Source organism: Pygoscelis adeliae, unplaced genomic scaffold (assembly GCF_000699105.1).
Source record: "Pygoscelis adeliae isolate BGI_AS28 unplaced genomic scaffold, ASM69910v1 Scaffold140, whole genome shotgun sequence".
In the NCBI taxonomy this organism is placed as follows: Eukaryota; Metazoa; Chordata; class Aves; order Sphenisciformes; family Spheniscidae; genus Pygoscelis; species Pygoscelis adeliae.
In genome coordinates, this window is record NW_008824044.1 from 2,239,021 (window position 1) to 2,266,452 (window position 27,432).

Genomic DNA, 27,432 nt, shown 5'->3' on the forward strand with positions numbered 1-27,432 from the left:
AAGAAACTTTGCTCCCCCAAAAGAAAACAAATGAACAAAAAAGAGGTCACAAACTCAGATACAACCATCTGCCTTCATTAAGTATTTTTTAATTGATGCCAATGGGAGCTATTGGAATGATAACATTTCTGTAGATACTGACACATTATATTAGCATAATCAGGACATTCTTGTTGAAGAGAACATCTTATTTGAAGGAAGCAGTATAACTGCTATATCTTCTTCTTTCACATTTTTTTGTAAAGTTTTAATAAGACGCTTCCCTCAAATCATCAGTTCCACGTTACTTAGAAGAACAGGCTGCTAGTGCACAAGTATTAGCTTTTACTGAGTTTCAAGATGTCACTGCAAATGTCAATGCCATTAGCCACAAAACTGATAAAGCCTCACTGCAACTGTGGCATATATAATTTACACTCAGTCACATTATATTTTAAATAATTGTACTGTCACCTTTAAGGTTTATATTGTCATCTTAATAATGAAAAAGGAAATGCTGGATAAGTTTTACTATTTTTTTTATTTAAATTTGAAAACAACAAAAATCTCTGTATATATTAGAAAAAAAAAAGAATGATTATAAACTATGAATAATATGTCACCTCAGTAAAATGGTCAGATTATAATCTCTTCATAGTGAATCACTTTTGATGAGTTCTGCTTTTTAATCAATCACTGAAAGTTCGGGCTGACAACATGATTGATCAGGCCAGTCAGGAAAAGCTTCAAACCATATCCCAGCATATCAGACTTAATATATGTGCACAGACATTCAGACCCTTAAAACCAAACCAAACAAACAAAAAGCCATTGTTCAACTGCCAAAAGTAATTTAAACGTAAGACAAAAACCTCCTCTTCATCAGGCCCTAACATCCATATTTCGCATATTCAGCTTCTAGGTTCAGTCAATTGTAAGCACAGGATTGGGTTAAATGGTCCTATGTCTTTCCCCATTGCTCAGTGATCAGTTACAGTGCCTGCTTTATTCTGCGTCTTGTTCAGCTCTATGTGATTAACAAAGGACTTTCAAGATGATACCTCCAGTATTTAGGCCTGGGAAGCCCCGTTTTTTAAAGCAGATTGTGCAACACTAATTAATCTCCTTCAAGGCAAGAAGATGGCAAGTATACCAGCCTAAAGAGCATATTACTAACAATGCTTGCTTGAATTTGTCTTCTAAAGTAGCCTGTCCTGTTGCTTGGATCCTAAACTTTTTTTCTTTAAAATCAACATTACTTCAGCCCCAAAGTGTTAACAGTACATGTTCTGTTTGGGGTTTTTTTGTTTGGGTTTTTTTTTTACATTTTTGGGCCTGCTGTTACTAGTCTGGGACCATGCTGTGCAAACAGACAACTCCATACCTCATATTTTCCTCTCTGCTGGGGCTTGGAGAATACCGTCTGTCGAAGGTGACAACCTTATATGGTAGGTCTTCTAACACCCTGTGATCCACAGCCAGGCTCAGACATCAAAATACCATTTTCCTGGACAAGTGAAGCTCTTTGGATTTCTTTGCTTTGTCCTATTTGTTTCTTCAGACTTCTGTGAGTCCCCACTAACTGACATTTGTTCTAACTATCAAGTCATCCTCATTTTTCTCTTGTACAGTGGCAAAATGCTCCCAAGCGACAACCTTTACAGCTCCTTGGTGCTGTTCTGCTTTTTAACACTGAAGACTGTAGATCACATCCTGATTCTGCTGTTTACTTTGGCAGATGTTTTATTACTTTCATCAGTCGGGTTTTTTTATCACATTTCCTAACAATTATTTGGTTTGAGGATGTTGAGGTTGGTTATATTTCTATAATATTTCTATACCTGAATGGAATAGATTCATGCTAACTTAAAAGTGTTTTTTTGTCAGTGCTACTCTGGCATCTGTATACCACACCTGCTAGAAGAGATTCTACATACATGATTCTACACACATGCTTGTCTTGCATCTTCATCTAACAAAACTGTTTCAAAGAAGTTATTTTAATAGTTTAACATAGGAAAACTATATTTTCTACTTGTTTAAATGTAATTTATTCACCTTGTTCCAGGGATGCCATGTAAATGTGTTGGGTTTTTTTCATTCATAATATTATTTGCATCATCGGTATATTAGCAAGCTTCAGAGTTTCTTCAGAGATGGATCTCATTTGAAGCCTGTAAAAGTGTTTCTGGCTGTTAGGTTTTTCAGCCTCTAAATTTCATTTTTCTATAACATTTCAGGAATCACCACTCAAATGGCTCCTATTAAATTTTAGTGTACTACTTAAAGCTTCTCTTCTACATCTGATTAAGAAGCCTCCAAAAATTAGGGATATGCTAGTCTGCCAGTGCTGACAGCTTAAACTGTTTTTCTTGCAGGTCTTATCCAAGAGCACAAGTTTCCACTTCACATGTGAAAACAGAAAATGTTTTGGTTTAGTCAGATTGGTTTATACAGACTTGTAGCTCTGCAATTTGATTCACTGTGTGTTTCCTCCTAACTGTCTAGGAAATGCGTGCGCAACAACCCAGTCTCCCTCCACCTGGAGAGAGAAGTCAGGCACCTGGAACCAAAAGCATCATCTCTCTATTTGGTCAGGTATATGGATACATGTTTTTCACCATGAAGACAGTGGCGAGTGATTTAGAGCCTCTACCACATAGCAATACCTATCCTTTGTAAATATGCAAGTGTCTTGGTCCCACTTGGGCTTTTGGCCCATGCCTGGCCTCACGCCTCACTGCCCTAGCCTCATGCATCGCCAAGCTGCTGCCTGGCTTGAGCTGGAGCTGGCCCCATTGTCATGGGAGAGCCCAGCCACCACCGCACCCTGGCTGCCATGGCTGGGCCTGCCCAGCTCTCCTCATCGGCCATGTCCTGACCCTGTGGCCACCCCCACCCTGGCCCCCTCCTGTGTGCTGCACATCCCACTCCCACTGCTTCGCAACAGCTTTGCTTGAAACAAACGTCACCGCTCATAGGCAGCTTAGGTTTAAGGATACTGCAATAATATGTCAAAACTAGATACTCGTTAATTAATCCTTTCAGTTTCTTAAGCTTTTTGTTAAGTCTTGCATCCTATAACCTGTAAAGAGATCTTCTTTGCTCAGTAGCATGCTCAGGTGGGGTAGGAGAATTAGGCATCTCTGCCTAACTAGCTTACAACTTCATTTTATTTCTCATGGTGTACCTACGGCAGGTAGCCTCACTATTTGCTCAGTCTAAATGTACTTCTTGTTTGTTTCTCTTGAATAGATGACTTCCACTGGACAGGATTCAAATTAATGCTTGCCTATCCGTAGCTTGGTTGCTCTTTCCTGAACTGCCCAGAGCTTCTGATTATAAGCACTGCTTATTGTTTTTTCCCAGCATCAGAACATCATCTTTGCAAATGTTTTATTACTTTTACTGTCAAATTCTGCTGTCTTTTTTTTTTTCTACAAAACCTCTCAAGGAACAAGCATGACACAATGGTACCTTGCTGGGAAAGTTACCCACCAAAGGGAGTGCTACCTGAGCACTAGCAAGCATTCTGTCTTCCCAGGGGACCTTGTCAAACTCTGCTGACACATCCAATATAGAAAAACGCTTGTCGTCGATATTATCCTCCAACATTTCAACCTTAACAGAAAGTGAGAAAATACTAGCATTCTTTTAATTTTCTTATTTTATATTCATAAATAGAGATTCTTTGCTTATCCGCTGCTGCAGCCAATGATATCTCTGAAGTTTTTCAAATCCCAGTGTAATAAGCTTATCCACTTCCTCCTTTGGTGTTTGCTCTACAGTGAAGAATTTTGGGATGGGGAGGTTCCTCCAGCTCTTTACTGTTCTGGGTGGGTTGGCACATTCAGTCAGCAGCTCTATTCTTCATTTTCTATTCTTGCTCTGATTACTGATTGAAGTCAGTTTCTACACAAAGTGCAGAAGCCCTAGTATTTCTGAACTCCAGAGTCACAGCTATCTTACTCAGCAGGTACTGACTTCAAATGATTACAAGAAACACACACTTTGCAACAAGTCACTGTCAAATATAAGGCTCCAGGTCTGTGTATAGATTGACGACGTGTTTAAACTGCCTTCTGCTGTCTTCTGCACTGCCAGAAAGTTTCGGTTCTGCATGCATTTTCCACATTTCTTTTTTTGTGCTATAAGGAAATCAGTGATGGCTCTATTTTAAGTGTGTGCAAGAAATTTGCTGTTCTCTGTCCCATTCCAGCTTGCTGAGGATAGCAGCAATGTTACACCCAGACTGTGGGTTTGAAGCTCAGGCTTAGAGATCTCAAGTTCATACTCCCTGACTGATCTCATTGCTCATACGTTGAGCTCAGACTTGGCTTGAATCTGGAATTGCAAACCAAGGAAAGGACTTGCTTCTTGCTTCTGCAGACAGTTTAGATTGGATGAGCTTAAGCCAAATGAAATTGCAAGCAGTCCACATTCTGGCACAGTTTAATTAAGAAACTAAAGATGTAAAGATCCAACTCAAACTCTGTCTGAGAAACTCTGGCCTTTTAGGCATAGTTCCCAGTAACAAACTGTGCAGCCCAGAGTACAGGAACATGTGGGTTTAAAGACGTCTGCTGAGTTCTTACTGTTCTTAGCAGGAGAGCCTGTTTTCATAGGTGCAAGCTGCCATAAATTAGAATGATGTCACTGAATTATTGTACTGAATATGTCATTAGTTCAAGGTTAGATAAGCACAAGGGAAGCTGACTGTAAAATATGGACAATAGAATCCAGTTCAATTGAATCAGGCCTATAAACAATCTTATCATAAATCTTACTTCATACAAGATTTTTTAAAAATTTTATCCACTAATTCCTTCCTTAGTATCTGAAAATTTTTCAGCCTGTCCCAGTATGGCGATACCATAACCATATGTGTGTGTGCGTGTGTGTATATATTTGTGTGTGTATATATATATCTGTGAAAACCACACTAAGAAAGTTCAAGTGCTAAATTGGACTTACCCCTCTAAGATGAATCTAGGCTTGAAAACTATTTTTTTTCCTAGCTTGCTGAAAAAGCTTTCAACCCCACATGTTAGGAAACACTGAGTGATATGCTTTTATATTGCCCTATCTCCCTACCCAGAGAATTCTGTGACATGGGAGCAGCAAGGTTCGTCAAGAGATGACCCAGCCCATCCCGCTGCCTAAATACAGGACTAATAATGCTTCTCTCATTTTTCATAGGTTGTTACCTGCACTTTAAGACTGCTAGCAATGCTGGCTGAACAAACTTCCTTAACCAACCATTCATAATCCCCTCCCTGCCGTTTGAAATTTTCTTTCCTAGTATCTAACCTGAATCTTCCTTTCAGAATGCAGGAGCATGACTTATCCTATAGACATGGACATCAGAGCATTCCTTCCTTGTTGTAAAAGCCTTTTATTATCTGCCATGCTCCTTTACAAAATCTTCTAGATGACATTAAATAACTTTCAGTGTTTCTTCAGGTTTTCTAGAACTCTCTCATTGCTCTCCCTTCCAGATGCTCTTCAGCAGGTATACACTTTTTGACATGCAACACTACTAAATGCAGGTATAGAAGTTAATGAAGAACTAAACCATCTTCAATCCTCTATTAGCAGTGGTAGTGTGGCATTCTTCTGTTACACACTGTGTTTATGGTTATGTAGTTACACAATTTGTATTTTTACATCAGGACTGAAGTGTGGATAAATCCTACAGGTACGTAAAGATGGGATTTCTAGCAGGATTTTGAATCATATAGAACTTTAGAGTTAGATCAAGTAAGAATATCAATGACATTATCTGACCAACCAAACATAAACTGAAATTAAGACTACAGGACAATTTATTGGCTTATTTAGTTGTGCTGATTCTAATATACACAATTCTAATTTTGTGTTTATCTGTTTTGTTTCTACTAATACCTAAGTATATAACATATGCAATAATCATTCATCAGTCCAGTCATTTCATGTCTATAGCTACTTGCTGTGGCAAAGTGGGAAGCTCATCTACTTAACTGAAAATCTTTATGCATATTGAATTTATCCAAAAGTAAAAAAACCCATGAGATTGAAGTATATTCTGGAAATAATTAACCTGTAGTCTTTATGAGCCGAATACTCAACTCCTCTTCTAAATTTTCACAATAGAAAAATGCTAGTACTAATGACTTTTTCTCTTCTGGAAACCCTTCCTCCTGCTTATTCAATACCAAATGCTGGAACAGTTAGATATATTCAGGACAGTCTGCTCTGAGATTATACAAAAAAACCCTTATCTGTTTAAAGATGGCAGAGATTAGTGGATATATAAATTCTACCTTGTAAAACCTTTCCTGTCCAATAAAAGACAGCTAGAAAAAATATAATGTGAAATTGTCTTTAACACAGTGAATGAAAGTAGCTGGGAACAGCACAAAGCTGTTCCAAGAGAAGGAGAGGAGAAACAGTAGTGTAGTCAAAAACAATTAATCCATATAATAACTGATAAACCATGGATAAGAGAGGAACTCAAACAGAATCCAAGAAAAGAATTGTTAAATTCATTGCAGCCCTCTCCTGTTTGTTACAAAGGCATGGCTTGCTGACTGTGGTGGGAGAGAAATGAGAACACTATCTCTTTTTTTTCTGTGGTTCTAAACCAAAGGAACTAAAGGTCTCATACAGAGGAATGTGAATTTACCTTGGCTCCTTTTTCACAGTTCCCAGATGAGAAACAATGATGACCTTAGGGAGCCAGCTGTGTTCCCTTTGTAATCTCTATATTAGATATTTGAAATATATTGAAAATTAAAGTGATAAGATTACCTCCCGCTAAAGAAAACACATTGATTCTTTAAAAATGTGAGCAAAATTAAAGGTGAATTTAAGAAAATTACTTATGGCACAAAAAGCACATTAAAGCTGCCCACATCATTATTTATAGAGAAAGAAGGTTATTTTGGCTGAGGTGACAAATTACCTTTCCACGGCAGAAGGAAAAAAATAGTTTACAAGTTCAAGCTGTAAAGTTATTAAACAAGATCTGACTGTACTAAGAAATGCACAACATATTAGAAAAGTCAATTTCTTAAATTAAATGGCAAATCAGCAAGTGGATGAAGGACTGACCTTGGATCGAGGTGGTGCTCGGATGTACCATTTACAGTCCACTGCTTCAGTTTCAGAAGCTTTTCCTTCTTTGACAATTTGTACAGATTCCACAATTCCTTCAGGTCCTCCCATCTCAAACTCACAAACTGAATAAAAAATACCAGAAAAAATGAAACCTGAACAGCAAACAAAAATGTTGTCTACAGCAGAGTGCAAGTTAAAAAAAAAACCAACAACATACCAACCTGGCAATGGTTTCAAAACGCCAAGGTCCTTAAAATCTGGATCTTAAAAATTGAGAAAAAGAAAATAAGTTTTTTCAATATCTTGGGTATAATGTCAACATGCTAAAATTTGACAATGCACTTCAGTGATATAATTATACATGTATTTCTTGGAAATGAGAAATGTTTCAAAACTATGGCAACGCACTAATTATTAATGCAGAAATTATTGATACTATCATACCAAGTTCTTTTTTTTCCTGTTATGAAATCCTGCTTTTCTCTGTGTCTCTCTTTCAGAAAAGTTAGTTCAAAAATAGTTCTGCATACACTAGCAAGCAAGAACATCACACAGTTAACCACAGGATATTTTAATACATCAGTCTAATGAAAAAGGATATATTTACAGATCCATTCAGAATCTTTTTTGCATTTTGCAGTATAACATCCAACTTAACTAGAGAAATATAAACTTTATTCTGTGTTTATGAATACTCTGCCATCCCTACTAACAAAGAAGAGACACTTTCTTTGTCAGAAGCTGCTCTGGTTTCGGCAGGGATAGAGTTAATTTCCTTCCTAGCAGCTGGTACAGTGCTGTGTTCTGGGTTTAGGATGAGAACAATGTTGATAACACACCGATGTTTTAGTTGTTGCTAGGTAGTGCTTACACTAGTCAAGGACTTTTCAGCTTCCCATGCTCTACCGACTGAGAAGGCTGGAGGTGCACAAGAAGCTGGGAGGGGGCACAGCCAGGACAGCTGACCCAAACTGGCCAAAGGGACATTCCATACCGTGTGACGTCATGCTCAGTACATAAACTGGGGGAAGCTGGCCAGGGGGGGAGGGGGCGCTGCTCAGGGACTGGCTGGGCATCAGTCAGCAGGTGGTGAGCAATTGCATTGTGCATCACTTACTTTGTATATTATTATTATTATTGTTGTTGTTGCTGTTGTTGTTATTTTATTTCAATTATTAAACTGTTATCTCAACCCACAAGTTTTTTTCACTTGTGCTCTTCCAATTCTCTCCCCCATCCCATCGGGGCAGGGGGGGAAGTGAGCGAGCGGCTCTGTGGTGCTCAGTTGCCAACTGACAGAGGTTAAACCACAACAGAAGCATCCATTTCGTCTTCCTGGAATACATACCATAAGGATTTACCATAGAATTCATTGGGCTAACAAGGTAATAAGTCTAACACATGTTCTATTTTCAATCAGATTAACATGATCATATTTACTGTATGAGATGCTTTGTATCATGCTTGTATAGCCAGGTATAACACAGATGAAATTAGTTTGGTCTTAGACCTATGCTTCAGTAGACAACTATCCATAGACAAATCATAATTTCATAAAATTTGGCCCAGTTTGAAGACACTGTCCAAAACCAGAAATGTGAAAGAGGCTAAAGTATTTCAAGGGAAGACGATTTCTTCAGAATAGGCTGGTCTTGTCTGGGAGATTTTTATCACTTGCACTGCTTTTCAACCTAAAATGAATGTTCTGCACCATTTTTCTCATTTTCAGGAGGGAAAAAAAAAAAAAAAGAACAAGAAAGAAATCCACTGGCCTTTACTTTTTTTCTGGAAAATTGATAGGATCTGGTCTTCTGAAATCAGTGATAAACACTTATATACAAACACTCTGCATTAAGCTTCTCCTAAGCCACATACATAGTGCCCAGGCCTCAAAAGGATTACACAAGAGGAAAACCAAGGTAGAGTTTGAGCCATGTAGTCTGCTCATGGAACAGATCTTATTGTTTCAGGATTGGGTCAGTGTAGAAAAAGCTATAAATAAAACAATGAAGAGAAAGTTTGGAAGTAGGAAATGTATCAAATGAAAAAAATAAAACAACCCACCACCAAAACTTCTGTACCCCTCTAGCCTTACCCAAGTCAGGACAGTAAGAGTCATAACCAAATAATATCCTGAAAAAGTCCAGTGCTCTATAAGCAAGATCAGCCATTTTAACCTGAACAGTCAGAATGTGATGACTTCAAAAATTGGAGTTGTAAAATCACTTTTTTAAATTGTCCCTCTATAACAAGTCTGCTGTTGTTCTTCCCAGTTGTCTTTTACAGTTGCACAATATAAATCATGAGTAAATACTCATGAACTTAAGGGACTGCAAATATAACTGAGTAGGCGATTAACATTGTTAAACAGTTTTATAGATCAGTAGGCAGATATGATAACCAACAACACTAAATGTAATTCAATATTTCAGTTAATGTACTCAGATGTTGATATCTAGTGCTGAAAGCAAGATTCTTAATGGAAACCTACTTTGACTACTCATTCAAATTAACATCCAAACCATGTCTAGTGTAACCATTACATTTCTTCTTTTTGCTGAGTTTGCAAGGATCACTCTGATTTACTGAAAACACTCTACCACATTAGCAAAGTACAGAGGAGGAAAGAAGGAGAAAAAGGTCCTGACAGGATTTCTCCCATATGAAGGAGTATTCATAGAAAGGAGTGCTAGTAGCAAGAATCCAGGCTGAAGTGTAATCTAAACCATGCAATCTGACCCACGAAACAATTCTGAAAGTATGTTCTAATTTGTTAACAATACAGTAACATTGGTAACAACGCACATAGAAGTGCACAATCTGTTAAAATTCTAGAAATATGGTAGATCTTGCTCAGTTTTGAAAAATAAGCTTTTTGCAAACTTTCAACATCTCAAGAGTGACAGTGAAATAAAATCTACGACACTTGAGGTGATACACTTCATTAAACATTAATAGTATACCAATATTTTTACAATAAAAACAACAATCTGTAAATAAGGTATTATCAGAGATGCTGAAAATCCAACAATGTTTAAGAATATTTACCCAGCAAATGTTTGTTTTTCAAATAGTCTTACCATTAAACAGATTATACTTTAGCAGCTCTTCTGTATGTAATTCAATCAAAATGTTACTATCAGTCTGGCTGAGTCAGAACCCTTTTAATGATATCTAAACACTGACTGGCTAGATCTTCCGATAGACAGATAGTCCTGATGAAAATCATGTTCCCATTAGGAAAACCTCCCAAGACAGGAAAATTTTACTGTGAAAAATAAGATTGATCACCTATAATGAGAGAGAAAAATAGGAGGCAATAGGCCTTGAGGGGAATGCAATACACGTAAATTTTTTTATGGGGATCTCCTTAATGGGGAAATGAAGTATGTAAAGAGAAAACCAGGAGTTTTCATAAGAAATGTGAAAATGTGTAAAGGTTATATAAATGAAAGACCTTGCCTCCAAAAGAATTTCTGTGGCTCTTTCCTGAAGCATTGAATATGTCTTTTAAAACCAACCAAACCCAACAAAATAAAGGCTATCCAGAGATTTCCTTTGGTGATATATTACAACCTATTCTACAAATAATAGTTTCCTGCAATGTTTAGTTTTTATAAGCTTTTCTGTAAAGTCTCTGTGAAGCACAGAGTTACATTTGAAACTTCTTATGAGATACAAAAATCTGTGTCAGATTATTTAGTTACTGGCAAACAAGCAGAATGAGAAATTTTAGAGTGGCCCAAGGAGAACATGATGATAATCTGTAATTTCCTTAACCAGTAAAAAAATGCAGTGGATGAGCAGACAGTGAGGTAGACTGGAAACTGGCTGAACAACCAGACCCATGATGGTGGTGATCAGCAGCACAAAGTCTAGTTGGAGGCCAGTAATGAGTGTTGTACCCAAGGGATCAATACTGGGTCCGATCCTGTTTAACATCTTCATTAATGATCTGGATGATGAGGCAGAGTGTAACCTCAGTAAGTTTGTTGATGACACAAAACTGGGAGGAGTGGCTGATACAGCAGAGGGTCATGCTGCCATTCAGAGAGGCCTCAACACACTGGAGAAATGGGTTAACAGGAACCTTATGAAGTTCAGCAAGGGGAAGTGCAAATAACTTCACCTGGGGAGGAATAACCCCATGCACCACTATACGCTGGGTCCACCCAGCTGGAAAGCAGCTTTGCAGAAAAGGACCTGGGGGTCCCAGTGGACACAAAGTTGAACATGAGCCAATAATGTATCTTTGCAGCAAATAAGGCCACCAGTATCCTGGGCTGCATTAGGAGGAATGCTGCCAACAGTTTGAGGGAGGTGATCCTTCCCCTCTACTCAGCACTGGTAAGGCCACACCTGGAGTGCTGTGTCCAGTTCTGAGCTCCCCAATACAAAAGTGATATGGAGCTACTGGAGACAGTCCAGCAAAGGGTCATGAAGCTGATTAAGGGACTGAAGCATCTCTCATATGAGGAAAGGATGAGAGAGATGGGACTATTCAGCCTGGAGAAGAGAAGGGTCAGAGGTGATCTTACCAATGTGTATAAATACTTGAATGAAGGGTGCAAAGAGGATGGAGACAGGCTTTTTTCAGTGGTATCCAGTGACAGAACAAGAGGCAATGAGCACACACTGAAACACAGGAGGTTCTGTCTGAATATCAGGAAACACTTTTCCACTGTGAGGGTAGCTGAGCACTGGCACAGGTTTGCCCAGAGAGGTTGTGGAGTCTCCATCCTTGAAGATATTCAGAAGCTGTATAGGCATCATCCTGGGCAAGTGGCTCTAGATGACCCTGCTTGAAAAGGGGGTTGGACAAGATGACCTCCACAGGTCCCTTCTAACCCCAGCCATTTTGTGATCCTGTGATTCTATAATAACTAAAAACCAGAATTGGCTAATACTGAAATAACTAGTTGAAAGACAAATCTAAGGTAATAGCAGAGGTTAGACAAATCTCCATCGCAATGAAGACTTGTTTTGGTGGAATTTGCTTTGAGTCATGGCTACATATATATCCAACCTGGAGAAATCTGTAATATTTGGGACTGGTTTCAAATGGATCCACTAGGTCTTCATGGGAACCTCTGAAGGTTTTGGATGCTGGCTCTGGGATCTGTTCTATACCTGGCCCATGGAAACCATGCTACATTTCTTTATTTTTAGTTTCACTGTTAAGATGCAAAAAGTCTGGCTTTTTTAAGCAGCTGGCAAGCATGGAATTTAAACGCAAAAACAAAAGGACAATTGTAATGATTTAGGGCACCTGATTGCTCAAAAATCTTATGAAACAAAGAAAATTGTAAAGTAAAAAGGGATTGTAGGTTAACTGGATTAAATCTTCAAAAAGTATGTAAATTACTTTATTTACAAGTAAATGACTTTATCTACAAGTAAACTGCAGCATCTTAAGTGGTTGCCCAGCTGTAGCATATCCATACAGAAACATATTTACCCACCCATGCATATATGTATGCATGCACTCTCTCACTCTAAGTGACTTGCACAGAAAGTGAAATTGTTTAAAAGTCTATTACTTGAGTAATTTCTGTAAAAGACAGGTAGATAGATTCTAACAGAAACAGGGAAAATGCATAAAGTTCAAACTAACTACTAGCAACAACATATTCTGCTGGTAAGTATTAGTACAAATCTATTTTAAAAGAACAAATTTTGAATAAAAAAATCCACAGTTATCAAAACTGTTCAACATGTCTTCAAGACAGATTTCGCAAGGCTTTTAAAAGTAATTTTAAGTCATACAGAAAAATTACAGTTGTTTTTTTTCTTACAAATGCACAGATTTGTGAGTAAACCTCACATTTTATTCATTAGTTTCTGTAGCTTTTCATATAAAGATCATTTTGACACTTTCTTACACTGTCAACGTCAAAACTGTTGCTTGTACTGATAGAAATAATAGATATCTCACTCTTGGAAGTCAAATTATTTAAGTCAACAGATGTTTCAGTATCTCTTTTAAAAAATGGAGGATTGAGCTGGTGTGTTCCTTAGCACATCTGGATTAGAATATACTTAATTACCCAGAATTTTTTATATCTGAAGTACAGTATATACAGTGAAGAATATGAGCAATTACTGTACAGTCAGAAGTCAAGATGAAGGAAATGCATACCACAAAATCCTGGTGCAGATGAGAGACCTGATTGTGATTAATTTTTGAGGTATTTTGCTTTCTTTTCTTCTATAAATGACAAATGAAGGAATTATTTGATCAAACTATACACAACAAAGGGCTGATGTTTGAAACATGAAGGAGTTTTTGCTGTTTGTGAATACAAAACCCTCCTTTTTTAATGGATATATACACAAATACGTAGAAACCATATTTCTTAATGATAAATAGGGAAACTGTCCATATTTACTCATTGAACAGACAGCTGTAGACACCTTTTTTTCATTTTCCTGTCTTTGAATGACTTGAAATAGGCATTCAACTTCTATCTATCAATATTTAAGAAATTTTAACACATGCACGTGGTTCTCTGTCACAGAACTTATTAGAGACCTGATTTTACATGTAAATACTCATGGAAAAGTAAAGAGAATTGCACTATTCAGCAAGCCACCAGTTATTTATTTTCAAGTTTATGAAGTCAGGCTCTTTTACAATGATTTCTGGGAGCCTAAACCAGTCCTGCCCTCTTGAGGGGTGAAATATAATTTTCTGTAAAAGCAGAGTTTGCAGAACTCAGTACAGAACAGCAGGGTTATTCTAAGGTATTTTATGTGGTTGCCTCCTATTATTTGATGATACAGTAAAAATACTGGAAGATGATAACCGAAAGATTTTAAAAGCATAAAAATCTGTTCAAAGAATCACTAAAGCAATTCTAAAACGGAAAAAAAATTCTATAAGTAAACATTTTTTGTGAGGTGTACACACAAAGGGGACTTAGCTGTTCTGCTGGGAAGAGTAAAGGAAAAGTACTAAGTAAAGTACTAAGTAAAAAAAATACTAAGAGAAATAGATGTGCAAAAATACAAAAATTATTGTCTTGTTAGCTAAAAATGAAATTTGTTCTGATTAATTTTTTCAGCTCTGTAGTTTTGTTGAAACTTCCATATATATGTCTATATCTGCATTAAAGATACCAAAGGATCTTCAAAGAAAGCCTATAGTTTGCTAGACACCCTGAAAAACAGTTCTATAATAATTATAGCTGGCAATAGTATGTGCTATATTTGTTCTTTGTTTTCTATGTTCTTTCTTTTAAGAACAATATTGTGAGCAAGGGCAGCTATTTTGGAGGCCACGTATTTATAACCTAAAACAATGTTTCTCAAATTTTTCACTCCTTAGCACAGTCATGAAAGAACTCAAAGGTGGTAAGTGTAAATGTAGAAGTGAATATGACTCTTGCTATTTCACCTTGAAGTTCTACCTGCTATTAGATCAGCAAGAAGTCATATGAAGACAAATAAGCCAAAAAAAGCTTTGTACTCTGGAGAAGTTTGAGAAACTCTGGTTTTGAAGATGTAACTCCCTAAGGAGACATTACTTTGTCTTGCTTTTGGTGATCTGACTCACAGTAAAGCACACTAAAGCTACTATTTGTCTTAGGAAGAAATTTTGTAAATGAATGCTACGAGCAGTAGGTGAAGTAAAATCATATTTAGAAAAATACAGTCAACCTGCTCTAGTTACTTTAACCACATTTCTTATACTGTTGAAATAACACAAACTGCCACCCAGAAGTTTGATTTCTAAATTTTTTTTTTTACTTTTTTCTTTTGTCATATTTACTAATCTCAGCTCATACTCACAACCAAAGTATCTTTATAGTGTAATTAATATATTATACTGATTTACAAACTGCACAGCTATGGTGACCTCATTAAGATGAGATACACTGCAAGTGTTAGCAATAGCTGGACAAAATAGTATACCAAAAGTTAATATTTGTTTCTTTAACATCTATTTGGAAATGAAAAGACTATCATCAGAAAAAGAAAATCTTTTTCTTGCTAAGATTAGTCAAACTGAGCAGACAAGAAGTGCCTGAATGAACTCCACTGGAAGAGACCACATGATTACAGAGGTTGCACCTAGATATCTCTTTCATGCACACAATGGCAGGCTTTGAGATCTTAGCTTGCTTGCCTCCCTTGTCTACCCTGTAAACAGTTTAGAGCAGGTTCTTTCTCCAGTGTAAATTTTGTATGGGTGGGAACCATGTTAGAAGGTAAGAGGACTCATGAGGGCATGGGTCTCATCCTCAGATGGTGTTTGGACTATTTGATATGTGCACCTAAATCCCAGAAGTGAGCCGTGTTTCTTGGAACTGGCCTAGTGAGAAAAAAGAGCAAGCATGGGCAACAATGTCATACTCAGGCTGCTGAGTGGAAAGAGGAAGTCTGGGAGCCTTGATGATATGTGTGAGATTATTTGGCAGATCATTTTTATTATGTTAAATATTTACACTAGCAGCTGAGTGCTCCAATTAGGCATCATATTCCCCTTATGCAGTACACTGTATGTATGGAAACACATGGAAAAATGATACTATGACGAATATTTCAGGGACTGCATCTACCTTTATCTGCCAGTTGCCCGGAAACATGTGAAACGACTGAATGAGCTCAGGAGCCCACTTGATCTGAGCAATGCAGCCTTGCTGCGACAGTGCAGCTGACGACCGCCAGGACTAACTATCAGTCAAGGGCAGCACCTTGTATGCATCTTCCCAAGATAATATCCCAGTGGCTTCCTGTGACTGACTAATGGTCTCTGAACTTGACTAGGAAGAAAGATGTGCAACATAAAAGTGCTATGGAGCTTTTCCTGAATGATGTTGAATACTAAGTATGGGCTAGTCGTGCAATTTCAGCACAATACTACTAAGGCTTGGGATTTGTCTCATTTATTTGTTATAGATGACTCCTAGCCCAGCCCAAGGAAATAACACTTCAAGTTCATGGCAGAAGTATAGGGAAAAATGATCCAGAGGGTTTAGCCACAACTGGTTGCTAGGCATTACTTCTTCAGACTGAATCAATTTATACATGGTTATTGCTTTGCTACCATTGAGTGCTAAATCTGCATATCCTTTTCAGAGAGGCCATTCATGCTGTATCAGTCCATAGAGTGGATTTCCCAGGACAGAGGGAACTTATGGGAATAACTTGGTGATATAAAGTAACTTCTGTTATTTTATCATAGGAGAAATGCTTTCTCCTAGTTTTACCTCAGAACATTCAACAGAATGAATACATTCACCACAATGTTCCCAATTCTTTTGAAGAGCTACGTCTTTTTCAGCTGTTACAATCAACCGAATATATTACTTATGCTACTTCAAATAGTACTGAATAACCTGTAGTTGACCGCACATTAAGACACATTTCCAACACAAACAGAAATGTCAGCATAGTGTTTACACCTACTAACATTCCTCTGCTGTAGCTGGTCACACCAGCTATGGCATATATGCTATTGGCGTCTTTTTGAAGATAACTGCATCTCACATGAGAAACTCAAATATCTCCTCTAGTTTCCACATGTGAATAGTTCACTGTCCACTTTAACAAGAGATTTCTTGCAGTCTCCAAATATTTTTTTTCTTACAGCCTAGCAAAGCACCAGGTGGACTTTTGCTAAAGTGAATAACCATGTCAGAGAGCACTGGAAGGGAACTGAGTTGTGTTTGTAAAAACAACTGATTGTTTTTAATCATCTGGCCGTATAAGATACCAGAGATGAACCAGACACAATACTCCAGAAAATATGAACTTTAGAGTGGAGACAAGTGAAATAGCCATAGACAAAAACCCATTCATTAGTTTACTGTGCAACTGCTAGTTTTTTGAAAGTTATTGGATGAATTGTGTCATAGTGCTCTTCTACAACAAAGTCTTCATATGATTCCAAAAGCCAATGTCACAGAATGTTTTTAAAATGTATTCTATATCCAGAGTAGAAATCTGCTGGTGTTTAGGATCAAAGGGAGAGTTCTAGGTTTTCATCCCCACTGGAGCCTGAATGCTCTCTTTCTAAAGGAAAAATTAGAAAACTAAAACATATAAAAAAAAGAGTGAAATTCATTCGTTAAACCAAATTGTCAACTCTAATTTTAATTATACGTGCCCACTACAGACACTTTCAGTGAGCAAGAAGAGGTACTCTAAAAGCCATATAGCTCAATGAATTGCTGAGGAAGGCATATCAACACCAAGTCCCAGGAACAACTGCGGGAAAAATAAGTCTTCTGTCCTGTCTTTTTAGCATCCATAGCAGTATAGCTTTCAGTGACACCAGAGCTTTCCTTCTCATTCTGCTACTTTTAGGAGGTTTCCTGCCTAGAAATTGTCCTTTCAGGGAGCACTGAGCTATTGACCCCAGAAGTTTTCCCAAATGTACAAAGCCCTCTCTCTACAGAAGGAGAAGACGTGTTTTCATCAGCCTTAGCTACAGAGTATACTGTGGAGCTTTCTTGGAGATATTATTGTACTTTCTCTTGTTTCTTCATCTTTTTAACAGTATAGGGTAACAATTTTCTCTGAGGAAGAGTTTCAGTATAGTCCAGTTGTCAAAAAGAAGATAACTCTGTGTGTTAAACTGTGAATTCCTACCTAAATTACCCACAAACTTATGAATTTTACATTTTATTATACAAGATAACATTCAGATATTTAAAGGATATAAACAATATATGGGAAGGGAGCAATAACCCTTCCACTCCTTCCAGTATTATGAAATTCAACTTCTCCTGAGATTATGGGAGGAAAACATTTTGATAATTTTTTGGTTAAGTAAGGCTTTACAGCTAGGTTTTTGACCTTACAGTTCATCTGCTTCCTGTTGGTTACAACTTCATGAGAGTGACATTCCCTTTTGCTCAAATAGATAATTTTTCTCCAATTTCATGCAATTAAAAGTGCCAAAGAACAGTCCAAACCACAATTAATTGCTAATACTGACCTAGCATAGAAATGATCTGTTAGAAACAAGACACTAGGTCAGCTGGGACTTTTATTATTTTGATGAGGAAAGCCCTACTGTATGCTTTACTATGTATTTGACTAAACCAAACATAATTCATACCAGCCCTAGCCCCAGATGGTTTCCACTTAAATTAATGAATAAAGATTATTGCTCATCAGTAACAGTAAGACATGTTTTGCTATATGCCTACATAGAAAAATTAACAGGATGACAAATTCTAAATCAAAAGGTATTGTCTTCAACCTTTTTAAATTTTCTTTAAACAAGATCTTTCTAATGGATCTTCAGTCCTCTTTGAGTACCATTTATGACACATGCTCTGCGTTCACTAACCAATTCTCAAAGTGGTTTGTCATGAACATCAGCAAACAAATGGGTCTGTGGGTAACTGGAGATCTGTAATCTAGAGTTTGAATAGAGTTAGATTTGTGTCTATAAAAACTCAGTTACCGCTGACATTTTCTCACCCCAGAAATTCCAGATCCAACTATCCATAAACAGTGATTATATTCAGCATAGATTAGTAAATTTTTAGTTCTATTATCATAACTTGGGAATTTAGATTAAAAAATTATAGTTTCCATGGAATTTAACAGATTTGCAGTTTTTCTCCTCTATTCAAAAGCTACCAGTCTGAAGCAACAATCTGATTTCCACTGGATTTACTCACAGTTTTAATATTGATTCTAAGAGAAGCAGGTTTAGGCCCACAATCTGAGCTGAATTTAGCAATTGATTTATTGAGCGCTACACTGATTGACTGGCTCAGCCTCATACAGAGAATGAAAACTGGTCTTTTGCATTACATTCACCATGAAAAAGCCATTGTGATTCATTGAATCACACTTTGGAAAGGCAGTGTTCATAAGTCCTTATGTCTACTTTATACAATGTCCAATATTGCCATTAACTGGCTGAAGAGACTGGGAAAAGAACAACAAAGTGGGTACTGATTAGAGATTGTCCAGTTCTTCCATTGATGTGGTAATATTCAGAAGAAATAAGGTATCATCAGGACAGTTTTCACTTTCACCAGCAGCAGGTCAAACATGATGGTCAGTCGCAGCACTTGGGATTTTAAGTATGGGTCAGCCGCTTATCCAACAAGCAGGCAATAATTAAATTTCATTTGACCAGATCAAGTTTTTGGCTGCCAAGCAGCAGGATTTTTCCTAGCTTGATTTGAAAGAGTAATTTAAAGCTCTAGTGATAAAAAAAAAAAAAAAAATCAAAGAGAAATAAAACTGTTCATTTAGAAATACTTGGTAAATCATTGATCTATATGTATATTGGAATATCACTGATATGCAATATTCTGGAATACAAACAACTATATTAATGCTACAAATTATTCTTGTGGGGAGAGCATGTACAATTACAATCATTCAAATTACCCAACTCTGATTTTTAAACTACTAAGCCAGTATGCATTTTATTTAAAAAAAGCAACCTATAAACTTATTTTATATAATTTCAGTATGGACTTTGTAGTTGGTAGCAGTTAATAACCAACTGTCTAATCCACATATTTAAATCAGCATTAAAGAACAAAATATTTTTAATAATAATTTTCTGCATTCTCTTTTAATATTAATTTTCACATAGAGTTGAGAAATGAGTTACAGAAAAGAAAAGAAAGGAAAAAAAAAATCAAGAGAAAACAAGAAGTAGTATCATACAATCTTTTATTAACCCACATACTGCAACCAGCAGATTTGATAACATTGTCTCTTGAGCTTCAACTATCAGATAACATCTGGCAAATGATGTTTGTAAGTCCTGTTACGCAACATCTTCTGGCTTCTCAGTGTCATCTAAGGGACTGATATGTGACTAGAATAACACATTTCACACTGCCTGCTTCTGTCATGCTAGTACAAATTTTTAATAATGGATGTGCCACAGACATCCGTTTATTTGAATCTGAATTCTCAGAAAATATTTGGCAATTCTGTTCTCATCATCTTACTCGTGACTCACGCAATCTTTATTAACACAAATTGCTGGATATTAGATGTAGTCTTTTGACATCAAAATATTGAAATAAACTTTCTGCATCTCTAATGTATAATGATCTCTGAAGCAATATTTTTAAAATTTTGATCAAAAGCATTTGCTTACTTATTTTCACAATTTTTTAATTAATTTATTCCTTTTGAGGGCATTCTCAATTGTTTGGTAGATCTCATCATCCTAAACATAAAAAATAAAATTAATCGAAAGTCCATTTTAGACTGTGTAGCACAGACCAAAACATTTTGTCTCACAGAAGTTAAATTCTCCTCTATAAATCTGTTTGAGGAAACACTGATGTCAGGCACTCATTTACCTAGTGAATTGCAGACTATGCTGTGATCATGTAAACAATGTGCATTTGACATAATTGAGAAGAGTCTTCAGAGCAAGAATAATCTGAGGGCACCAGATCTCTCAATTTCAAAATATATTTATGTACTTGAATATTTGTGGTATTTATTATTTCATGCATTTTTAATAAGAAACAGAAAATGTCTGTCTTGAGAAATGTTTTCTAAGGGCAGAAGTAATTTTATTAACAATAATATTACCTGATTTGATTATGAATGACTAGCATCTTTTTAGTGAAAAGTTCTCAATTAGACTATGTCCATACGATTGCAAAACACTCTTAAATTAAATATATCACAGCAGACCAGAATACAAGACTAAACCCAACACGCCTGACCGTGCATCCAGGTTCATTAGTATGAACAGAAGTCTCAGTCTTAAACCAGAGAAGAATTTGGTCTGTTTAGCTGAAATCTTTTCTGTATTGTATGAAGTTGTAGATAATGCTTTCGTGCATCAAATTATACTAGTTAAATAAACATTGGACTGCAGCAAAACCACTTTGGGAAAAAAAAAATAAAACTTTAAGAAGAGAAGAACTGTTAAGGAATCCTTTAGTCTTCATTCAGTATTTATAAAGGCAAGTTTTGAAAGTAGTTTTAAATATTTCCTTATAGTAATAAAATAAAAATATCACATTTTTATTAATAGAATGTAATTTCTAGCAAATAATCAAGTTTTGTTGGTTTGGGGTTTTTTTTGGCTAAAAGGGAAAGAAAAGGCAGATAATACAAATATGAAAAATTTAATTGAATGATAATGAAGTGCCAGGTCCACAAAGAAAATAAACTTCTTAAATTTGAATCTTCCTAAATCCAGTTCTTTTGGTTAAGCAATTGTTTATTTCAACAGATGTCTCACCACCTAAATGTCTTTATGCTTGGTCCTAAGTGAATTGAGAAAATAAATGAACAGAGAATGTAGGCACTTTTAAATGTCTGCAGATTGCTGAATAAATGAATGAGTAAAGAGTAAATACACTAGTGGTAAACAGTCATAGCTGCCAGCAACATAAAACATGGCAGACAGACACCATTCTTTGGAAGATCTGCAGCTAAGCTAGCTAAGGCTCAAGAGATCTGAGTTTCTTCATTATTGGAAAGGCATACGATAAAGGCTACTCCTCAGTCCTGACTTCTACTGAGTTCCAAAATCATCTAGAGTGAGGACATGAGATTTTGCAGAAAGAGCAAGATACTAAAGATCATCTTGGCTTTCCCTAGGTACCTCTTGTTTGTGGAGATTTTGTCTGGGAGCTTAACTTCCAATTTATAGAAAAGAACACATGATAACACAAAAAATCATAGGCCTCTTTTCCTATCAATAAATAGTTGTCCCTTTCAAAAAATTATCCTTAAATACTGCTCCATTTTTATTTTAAAAATCCCATTTGGCAATGAATGCACTACCACAAGTTTAAGTAGTGGGAATGTAGCAAAAATCTACTGGAAACTTTATTTTATGTTTAAAATTTAAAATCCAAGGAGTGGAACTAGTACTCATTGTAAATGGTTGCAGAACTAGTATCACTTCATTTTACAACTTGTAAACCGGATTGACAAACTGAGTTGGACCAAAAAACTTATCTGAATGACTTCATAGGCATGATTGAAGAAAATTATACATTTTTACATACAGAAAATTATTTCATTTCAGATGATTCCAAGGTGATTTTTTAGCGACAAGGATATCTAGAGGAAGAATAGCACAGGAAGACAGGCAAATCACTAATCATTATGTTCTAGCTCTAACAAAAACTCAACTTACTGTAACAGAATATGAAAACAAGTGAAAACTGGGAGTTAGTGGGTAAGTTGAGCATACTTAAAGCTATATTAGTGTGATATTGATCAAACAGACAAACATTGAATTGATATATATCTACCACATAACTTGTGTAAAAGTAGAAAACTAGTTTTTAATTCACGAAAAGAGTTGAAGAAATAATAGTGAAGTTCTCCAAAATAAACAAATATTTCATTTTGACTTAGTTCAATAGATGAAAATGCGGAGGACAGTATTTAAACATATTTACCTTTAAGTAAGTAACCAAGCCTAGAGATTGCCCAGATTTAGGCACATGCTTAAATGTGGGTTTCTTGAAGTTCTTTGCTAAATTGGGACTAGATTTCGTGGCTTGTCAGTGCAGCATTTGAGTATAGTAAGCTTAAGCAACTGTTTGGAATTATCTTTGGGCATATCAGAAAGTAATTTCAGAGATTTTTGATGGATTACAGTGTTAAATTATGGTAGCTGTTATTCTTATTTGGCCCAAGGGCCTTAGTGAAATGAACAGGTTTTGCAGAGAAAAAAATAAAAACACCTAGCATTTGGACTTGGCACAATAAAAAATGTGTGCAAATTGAAAATATCTACACATTGAAGATAAATTGAACAAAAATTACTTATTGGCTTTCCCAAACCAAAGAAAAACATTAGCTGTGCTAGTGGCATTCTGCATGTAAAGATGATTTCAAAGATTTGCAGGAATGAAAATTATGTGATAATTTTTTTTTTTATTTATTTCAAAGCTAACTAATAAAACAACTACAAGATACAGTGTAAATGACATTATTTGACATTATAGAAACAGACCACAGGAGGCTAACAAATTCTGAAACTTTAAATAAGGATTTCAGACACTTGTGGCATCCTGTATTTGGTGGCTGAACTTTTTGTCAACCTTACCCTGTTGACCAGAAGAACATGCTACTTAGAAGATTTTAAAGGAATATCTGTACATAATGCGAATTAGTATCGTAAGGAAAAAAAAAAAACCACTTTAATCTACTCAGCATTCACAAACATTAAACAACACTCACAATAAGCAGGTGACTCTTGCATGAACCCATTATAACCTTTATATCCTCTTTATTATAGATTTTTATATTTTAAAGTTTGGATTCTTTTAAGATTGGACTTAAAAAATTCAACTTCTCACTTCCTCAATTTGTCATGATCATTTTTAGGATAAAATACCTTCATTTATTGTATACATAACATCCGTTAACGTTACTGAGATGAGGTTTGTTTATAACTCCTTAGTGTATGTATAAGGTAAAGGTATATATGGTAAAAAGAGCTTGTCAGTAGCTTGAGGTAGGTTATAATTGTACAGAGTGAAAGAGAGAATGGGAAAAACCAGATAGGAGTAACTCTGGGTGCTCAGAGGCTTGATTCATGTTCGTGTCTAGCAATACATACATTGGCTAGAATTAGCCATACAGATGACATTTACCTCTCTCAGAAATCTTTGTATTTCTGTTCCTCACATGGAAAGGACTATGCATGGTAGTATTTCTCTATCCCCACAAGGAAAAGACTATGCATGATAGTATTTCTCTACCCCATGAGAGCAGTATGATATTAAAGATTGCAGGCTCTTTGATATCACATAGTAAGAGAGAAAGAGAAGACAGATCAAAGGCATAGATACTCTAATGGGCCAGCTAAAAGTTTTTTTACAAAATAGTTAGGGCAAAAATTCTATCAAAGTTGAAGGAAGCATGATCTTACTTTTGGACCTGAGCACCAAAGAGGTTCAAATGTGATATCTGAGGTGAAAGAATTACATAGTCTGCATTTCTCAACAGACAGTAAACAAATCAACATTGGTTATAGCCATCAATATCACAAAAGATATACTAAGGTGGCAACACACACCTACTAGAACTACAAATATACAAAACAATATTCAATAACATTCATCTCAGTACTGGCAAGTAAAAGAGACCCTCTGCATTGACCTCTTTACAGAAAATATGAATACTACGCTCAGAAAATGAACCAATGCTAAACAGTTGATGAGTATACACAACAAAGGCTGAGAGGGGATATATTTTGAATTTGACACATTTACTAACCATTGCATACTGCAAAAATATTCAATTCTAGAAACAGAAAAATGACTGACTTTTCCAAAGACTACAGTGTGCAGAATCAGAGCTACCAATTATTGGGCAAAAACTCTTTATTAGTTACAGAGGATTGGGAGCTTTCTAACAAGGGTTTGTGTGCATTTCTTTAAGGAGAATTAGCTAGAAGCACTATTCAAGGAGTAAAAAATCTGTTAAGGAAAGCTAAATATGTCAATAAAGATCCTTACTTATTGCTGTTAGAATTGAGAAATACATCATTAAATGAACAGATGATAACAAAAAAATCAACAATCACAGTTACTTGAACCTATGCAAATATCGAATTAACAAACATGGGTGACTGAAAACAAGTGATACAAACGTAGTTTTGTATCTAACATAAAAGCATCATTTTCTGTACAGGCAGCTAAAGAATCAGACCACTTGCAACTCTGTGGCTAGAATAAAAAATAGTTTCTCTGCCTAACAGAAGGGCCACAGTCATGCTGATTAGACAAAAGCACTGAGGTGAGTGTCAAGATTTATTGGCTATACCCATAACACCTCAGAAACCTGTAGATGCAATACATAAAGATGAAAATTCAACAGCTTAAGGAATGGATAAGTAAAGAAAAAGAATTGCTTCAATGTCAGCAGAATCTCTGCAGACATCCACATTGCCAAGGTCACTAAGAGAAACTATTACAGGCAACAGTGTTGCCAAGATGAGGCCACAACACAATCAGCCAGAAGTGCATCCCAGTAAGAGCCATTAGAAAATCTGCCAGATAAGGAAGTCAGATGATCTGGAACAACTTTGAAGAGTATTCAAAAACTCCTTACTCACTACATATGAGGCACGAAGCTTCTAATTTTTTTCCCCTGAAGAAATAGGTGTTAAAATGTTTAAATGAGAACTACCAAGTAAGATACTTAACATCAGGTTTTGGAGGTGCTATTCTGAATATGCATATTAGTAGAGAAAATTCTCATTGTAAACAAGTTGTTTCCAAACACTTGTGGAAGACAACTACCCAAGCTTTCTGTTCAGTACAAATTCCATATTATCTTCCCTGCTCTGCCATTTCCAAGTGCTTCACAAACATTACCGAGAAATCAAGAATTAATAGGGAAAACAAATGCCCAGGGCTCACTGGTTATTTCCATATTTTGCAAGAGTTTAAAGCAAAGGGTAATCACTCTATACCAGACCTAAGGTTAAGCTAGCTCAGCATAGTATTTACATAAAGCCAAGAGGGCATCCTTAGGGGAAAGAGCGTAAGAAAAGGACCATATTTAAGGAAAATCCTCTCCTGCCTCTAAGATTTAGTTTTAATTGTTCTGTAACAAGTAATAATATAAACTATTTGGGGAATTATGATAGTAGTGGTGTGAAAACACAGCTTAAGCTAAAAATGTTGGTTTTCTAGTATTATTTTTGAATGCACATCTAAGCTTGCTAAAGGTTCCTCCCAGGTGCTTCTGAAAAGACAGACTTTTTGTCAGAGAAATGTGGTTCCTCTGTAAATAATATTTAGCAATGCGACACTATAATGACCTTTATTGGCAAGATCACCTACATATCAAGAAAGGTATTTCCTTTGGAGGTAGAAAAGAATTGTTTGTACCTCTACTGCAGTACAATATCCTAGTAAACCTCCTCTAGAAGTCTGTGTTCAACTTGTGGAACAGATACAGAGAAAAGATTCTTGGAGAGAGGAGGGGTGGTACTGATGGCAGGGAGAACAAAGAGCCTATGGCATAAAAGGACAGTACAAGGATTTGGCTTGTGTAGACAAGCAAACTGACATCTTAAGAAAGAAATGACTGCCATCTCTAAGCTCATGATGCAGCGGCATGTAGTCCTGGTGAGAAAAGAGGTTTCAAAGTTAACAAGTAATGTTGGTATAAGAAGGCAAAGACATAAGCTGGCTATGAATAATTTTAGGTAAGAAATCAGAAGAACATTCTTAATAATTTGGATCCTGGAACAGCACAGGAAGTGCTGAGGGCTAGAAATCTCAACAAATAAAACAATTTCACACTTTTCTTTTTAAACATCAGAAGGTTCTGGCTCAAAAGTTTAAACGAAGAGTTATAATGAGTAATTTCTCATAATTTCAAACCAACTCTGATCCCAACGGAAAAAGATTGACTCATTCAGAGTCGTATGACTCTGACATTGTTTATTGTTTCTCAAAAAACTTAACTGGATTACAAGTTGGTTAAAAGTTGTTGTCACTGCTGATGTTAACTTAGAAGCAATCAGACCAAGTTCAGAAGAGAACAGGAAGAAAATAAACAAATAAATAAAAGCAAGTGAGCAAGCTCCCACAAGTATTCAGCTGTCCCAGATGCTTGGGAAATACCCCTTACTTAAATACACACAAAACAGGACATGGACATTAGATGGCAAAATGATTTGATAATATCTTATCTAAGTTCTTTAGAACTGTGATTGAATTTAATAAATTCACATTAAATTTTTCATCAGTCCTAAAATATGGAAATTCCCCAAACAGGAAGAACTTGGGTTGGTTTTCTTTTCCTCAAGATAGATGATGTCATTACTCTATTACTCTGACATTCTACAGCTACTTGTACCACTGCAATGAGGATGTAAAAGTACCGTTATTCTGATTAGACAGTGTTTTACACTCCACTTTTCAGGACATAAGAGTATAAAACTTTTTTTTTTCCCCCCATTATCGGGCATTTGAACAGAAAACATTACTGACTGACGTTTATATTAATGAGGCTAAATAAAAACACAGATGGCTTCTACTAAGTGAAGGAACTGAAAGTAATGATGTGCTATCTTAAGCCACTGTCCTGCAAAATCAGGGACCAGGATAAACAGAAATCTGATTATTCTAGCTGAGTAAGAAAGCTCAAATAAACATATCCTCTCTGTGTCTGAATCCTTGTCTACACTAAAAAATTGACTCATTTTAAAGAATGGCTATAAAGAATAAGTCCCCTTGAAGTAATACTTGATTTTTTCTAAACAAAATAGTTATTCAACACGATTTCAGAAAACTTTTTAGGAAAAAATAGGGTTACAGATTGAGTCCAAGGACCCAGAGATGTGAAATGAAATTTCAGGTGAAGGCCTTTCAATGACCCAAAGAATGACAAAACAAAAGCAAGAAAGAATTGTCA

At 36.1% G+C, this 27,432-nt stretch overlaps 1 protein-coding gene across 1 annotated transcript in view; it reads right to left on the reverse strand.

Moving 5' to 3' along the window:
* Positions 1-27,432, reverse strand: part of NETO1 (neuropilin (NRP) and tolloid (TLL)-like 1) — a 192,816-nt gene that overhangs the window by 22,502 nt on the left and 142,882 nt on the right. Inside the window, exons 6-7 of the mRNA XM_009333501.1 lie at positions 7,299-7,340; positions 7,072-7,199 (exon numbers count right to left, since the gene is read on the reverse strand). Of these exons, the coding sequence (XP_009331776.1) occupies positions 7,072-7,199; positions 7,299-7,340 (170 nt within the window). The remainder of the gene's footprint in view (positions 1-7,071; positions 7,200-7,298; positions 7,341-27,432) is intronic.